The sequence below is a fragment of the Centroberyx gerrardi genome, chromosome 24, assembly GCF_048128805.1.
Source record: "Centroberyx gerrardi isolate f3 chromosome 24, fCenGer3.hap1.cur.20231027, whole genome shotgun sequence".
Lineage (NCBI taxonomy): Eukaryota > Metazoa > Chordata > Actinopteri > Beryciformes > Berycidae > Centroberyx > Centroberyx gerrardi.
This window is the reverse complement of record NC_136020.1, coordinates 24,165,445-24,170,221: the sequence shown is the minus strand read 5'-3', so window position 1 is coordinate 24,170,221 and position 4,777 is coordinate 24,165,445. Positions and strand designations below refer to the sequence as shown.

The window sequence follows — 4,777 nt, the reverse complement described above, 5'->3', positions numbered from 1 at the left end:
ACTTTTTATCCTGAAGTGTTTAAGTCTCATCTTTCACTTTAAAGAACAAGAGTCTACTTTTTGGTTTTATATTTATATTTTGGACCATGTGTCTCACATCAGCCACACAGAGACGTTATACTGTCTGAGTTAGAAACCTGTCATGTTTAATAAATCTGTCAGTCTGCTGATGAAGATGCTGCTTGTTTATTGGCCGTTCCTCCATCCAATCAGAGCGCAGGTCAGAGGTCGTACCCATCTGGTCGGAGCGGAGGCCGGCCAATGGGACGCTGCGCTGAGGAGACGCACTCCTGGAGCGGGAAACCCTGTAGCTCTTCTGGTATTCACTCACACTCTGGAATAAACAATCAATGAATGATCAGTAATAATCATTATGTGTTTAATCTTCAGACTCATTCTGACTTCTGGTTTTACTTTCTGTTCCATTGTTTTCTTTCCTGCCTGTTCTTCTTCTTCTTCTTTTATCCTGACCTGTCTCCTGTTCTACCTGGTTTCATTCATGTTATGATTTGATGCGCTTTGTAAACTCTGCTTTAACACAAATACTCTTCAGATTATTATCATTAACATGTTTATTAGCAGCAGTAGTGTCATCATGTTTCTCTCTGAGCAGATTGATGTGTTTGATTCAGACGGAGGTGAAAAGGATTAGATCAGATTACATCAAATTATGAGATTATGCTGCGTTCAGGTGCTGCTGGGAAAGTGCGCCACCCGGCACTTCCCAGTCGGCTGCTGAACAGCGTTGCTTTCATGTGCTGTTCAGTCAGAAAATCAAACCTGGAAGACAAGCGATAAACAAACATGGCCGCCCTGCAGCTGAACAAGTAAATAAGATAAACTTCATTCAAACACACGAGCTGACTCTGGCTAATAAAGAAGCAGCCTGGTGGGAAGGTTAAAGGTCACCGCTGCGTCATAACTCGGAAACACAATGTTTTCAGTGTATGTGATTATGTGTATTTGTATCTAATTCCGTATGTATTTTGCGTGTACTGTGACATGTAACATCACTGCCATTTCTTGGAGCAGGTCTCTCTTGAAAAATGGATTGTACCTCAATGAGACAACCTCCTACAATAAAGGTTAAATAAATGAATGAATTTTTAATGAGTTTCTGACTTAATCATCAGACTTTGGAGGCGTTCATGTGACATTTCCACGTAGGAAAATAGTTTTTCCGACAGCACCTGAACGCACCATTAATCCTGAACCTGCAGACAGCGGGTTCTAGGCTCGAGCTGCTAAAACACCGGTACCGGCTCCGGCTCCGGCTCCGTCCGCTGGTTCAGTCAGAGTAGAGTCAGTTAGTTACAGCTGGTTAGTGGACAACTAGTTAGCGAGTTAGCTTGTCATGCTAACCTGCTGCTAACGCTAACAGCGTGAACTGACTGTGTGTGTGTGTGTGTGTGTGTGTGTGTGTGTGTGTTTACCTTGAAGCGGACTGTCATGGCGTCGTCCCTGCCGTTAACTCACTCTTCTGTCATTCTAACCGGCGGGTTGACGGTAACTAACCGACTCAACTAACCGGCTGCTTCTGTTGTTTCAACTTCAGTTACCGGAACAAGCTGCCGCCGTTGCCATGGCAGCTCGGCGTCCTGCGCAGGCGCGGTCGCAGCAGCTACTTCTCTAACAGATCTCGCGAGAGTTCTCACTGTTGAGCTGTCAGGTTTCCTTGCCGTCTGCTGTAAACTGTATTAAGATACATGTTTCATTCTCAGTATTCGGTCTTTTTTGGTAATTTATCTTCTTGTGTAAATGTTTTTCTGTTCAGTATTTCTCCTGCTGTTTCAAAATATTTATTTTGTACAGAGTTTAAATATTTCATTAAGCTTTCACTTTGAAGAAAAGGAGACAGGTTCTTATCTGTTTCTGAGAGAATATTGACTCTTTATACTGAAGTGTTTAAATCTCATCTTTCACTGTAAAGAAAAAGAGACCGTTTTTTTGGTTTTGTTTAGTTTTTTTTAACCATATTTCCTTCAGTCCGGACTGCAGCTCAGGACAGAGACAGACTCAGTTCATGTTGGACAGATCTGTCAGTCTGTCTCTGCTCCTCTGTAGCATCAATAGGCAGTTTCTAATGTATTAGTTGTAGCCCTAATGTAATGTAATGTCATGTAATCCAGTCTGTAGTCGAACTTTACATAGACAAGTCTGAAGTCAGCCAGCAGGGGGCGACATATATCTATCTATCTACCTGTCTCTCTGCCTGTCTGTCTGTCTGTCTCTCTGCCTGTCTGTCTGCCTGTCTGTCTGTCTGTCTGTCTGTCTCTCTGCCTGTCTGTCTGCCTGTCTGTCTGTCTGCCTGTCTGTCTGTCTCTCTGCCTGCCTGTCTGTCTGTCTGTCTGCCTGTCTGTCTGCCTGTCTGTCTGCCTGTCTGTCTGTCAGATTGACTCCACTCTTCAGGTCTCTGTTACAAAATTGCACCACTTTTATTCATTTAAGGCTTTTTAGTTTTAGTTTACATTTGGCTTCACCCCCCCCCCCCCCCTCTTCAGCCCCCCCCCCCCCTGCAGCTGCTGTGGGCTTCCTGTTCTGTACTGGGAACAAACCAGTCAGCCCAGTTCATCACCAGTTAACAGGAGAAAGAGAGAAAACATGAAGTTTATCCTCCAACAACCAAACTGTCTCCTTTAATCTGACTGTTGTGTTGCAGTCTGGAAGCAGCAGCTCTTCTTCTCTGGTTTTAAAACATGCTGTTTGCTGTAGAAATATGAGCATGCAGACTGAGCGCCTCCTGCTTCAACATGCTGCATGACATCACCATGACATCACACCGGACATGCTGCAGGAAAACCACTATACTGACCAGGAACTACAGCGTGTACTGCAGTACTACAGACCAGGCAGTACTACACGGTGTACTGCAGTACTACAGACCAGGCAGTACTACACGGTGTACTGCAGTACTACAGACCAGGCAGTACTGCACGGTGTAGTACTGCCTGGTAGCACTGCAGTATTCAGTCTCTGGTTTAACATGACAGTAAGCTGAACATCCTGGCATTTAAACAAAACTCTGTTTAAGACTTAAACAAAAAAAAGAAAACTGTCTGTAGCTGCTGCTTCACAGGCCACGCCCCCCGGCCACGCCCCCTGTGCCCGTCCCCCCCCACCCCTCCCAGTACAGACAGGCTGACCCACAGACAGCTGATCCACAGAGAACGGCTCAAACCAAAGTGTAACAGACAGGGGGAACAGTCACCACCAGGCAACACAGCATGTCATGATGTCATGATGTCACGTGACCCTGCAGGAAGGGGCGGGGCTTGGACCGGCTCCGGCTCCTCCTCCTGCTGTTCAAGGAAAACATCAAACTTCTCCTTTAACTGCTGAGAACAGACAGCAGCGTCATGTGTTCCTGCTGCTGCATGCTAACAATTAGCATCCAGTCAACACAGTGTTAGCATCCAGTCAACACGGTGTTAGCATCCGGTCAACACGGTGTTAGCATCCGGTCAACACAATGTTAGCATCCGGTCAACACAATGTTAGCATCCGGTCAACACAATGTTAGCATCCGGTCAACACGGTGTTAGCATCCGGTCAACACGGTGTTAGCATCCGGTCAACACGGTGTTAGCATCCGGTCAACACGGTGTTAGCATCCGGTCAACACGGTGTTAGCATCCGGTCAACACAATGTTAGCATCCAGTCAACACGGTGTTAGCATCCAGTCAACACAATGTTAGCATCCAGTCAACACAATGTTAGCATCCAGTCAACACAGTGTTAGCATCCAGTCAACACAGTGTTAGCATCCAGTCAACACAGTGTTAGCATCCAGTCAACACAATGTTAGCATCCAGTCAACACAGTGTTAACATCCAGTCAACACAGTGTTAGCATCCAGTCAACACAATGTTAGCATCCAGTCAACACAATGTTAGCATCCAGTCAACAGTGTTAGCATCCAGTCAACAGTGTTAGCATCCAGTCAACAGTGTTAGCATGCAGCAGCAGCAGGAACACATGGATGATGCTGCTGTCTGTTCTCAGCAGTTAAAGGAGAAGTTCAACCAGTTTTCCTTTAAGACACGATACGTTGAGAATGAGACCGGCGGATGAGTTGGTTAATAATAATAATAATAATAACAATAACAATAATAATAATAATAATAATCAGGTAATAATGTGGTTAATAACATAGAAAAGGAGCCGGCCGTCCTGCTGGCTGTCACGCTCTGTAAATGGAACGCACCCCGGGTTCCACCTGGGCCAAACAGACCACTGCCACACACACACACACACACACACACACACACACACACACACACACACGCACATACACACACACATACACACACACACACACACAGGGAGGTGATGAACACTAAAGCCTGTCTGCTGTCTGAAGGCAACATGAGCAGCAGACTGGAGTCAGCTCACTGTGTAGTACTGCAGTACTCTGTGTGGTACTGCAGTACTCTGTGTAGTACTGCAGTACTCTGTGTGGTACTGCAGTACTCTGTGGTAGTACTAGTAGAATAATTAACAGTACTACAGCTGCTGTTTGTCTGTTTGGTTCCAACAGGAGAGCAGATGTTCTTGTTGGTTCTTGTTGGTTCTTGTTGGTTCCTGCTTCTCTAAATGAAACACGGCTCAATTTCAGGGAAACTTTTAGCGTTTTGGAAATGAACTCAGTGTTAGCGTCGTTAGCGTCATTAGCGCTCCAACACATTCCATTAGCTGCAGGCTAACGAGCTAGCAGCACCCATTCGCTTCTTGAAGAACATGCTAATGACGCTAACGTGTTTAACTGAGCGGGCGGTG

The 4,777-nt window shown here is 45.7% G+C and overlaps 1 protein-coding gene across 2 annotated transcripts in view; it reads right to left on the bottom strand.

Annotated features, from left to right (window-relative positions):
• The window catches only part of mdm1 (Mdm1 nuclear protein), a 20,227-nt gene extending 18,695 nt beyond the window's left edge, over nt 1-1,532 (bottom strand). Inside the window, exons 1-2 of one of the 2 annotated variants that reach the window (XM_078282105.1) lie at nt 1,434-1,532; nt 235-334 (exon numbers count right to left, since the gene is read on the bottom strand). In XM_078282105.1, the coding sequence (XP_078138231.1) occupies nt 235-334; nt 1,434-1,451 (118 nt within the window). In that variant the 5' untranslated portion in view covers nt 1,452-1,532. The other variant, XM_078282106.1, reaches the window with a different exon arrangement.
• Nucleotides 1,533-4,777: the final 3,245 nt, after the last annotated feature.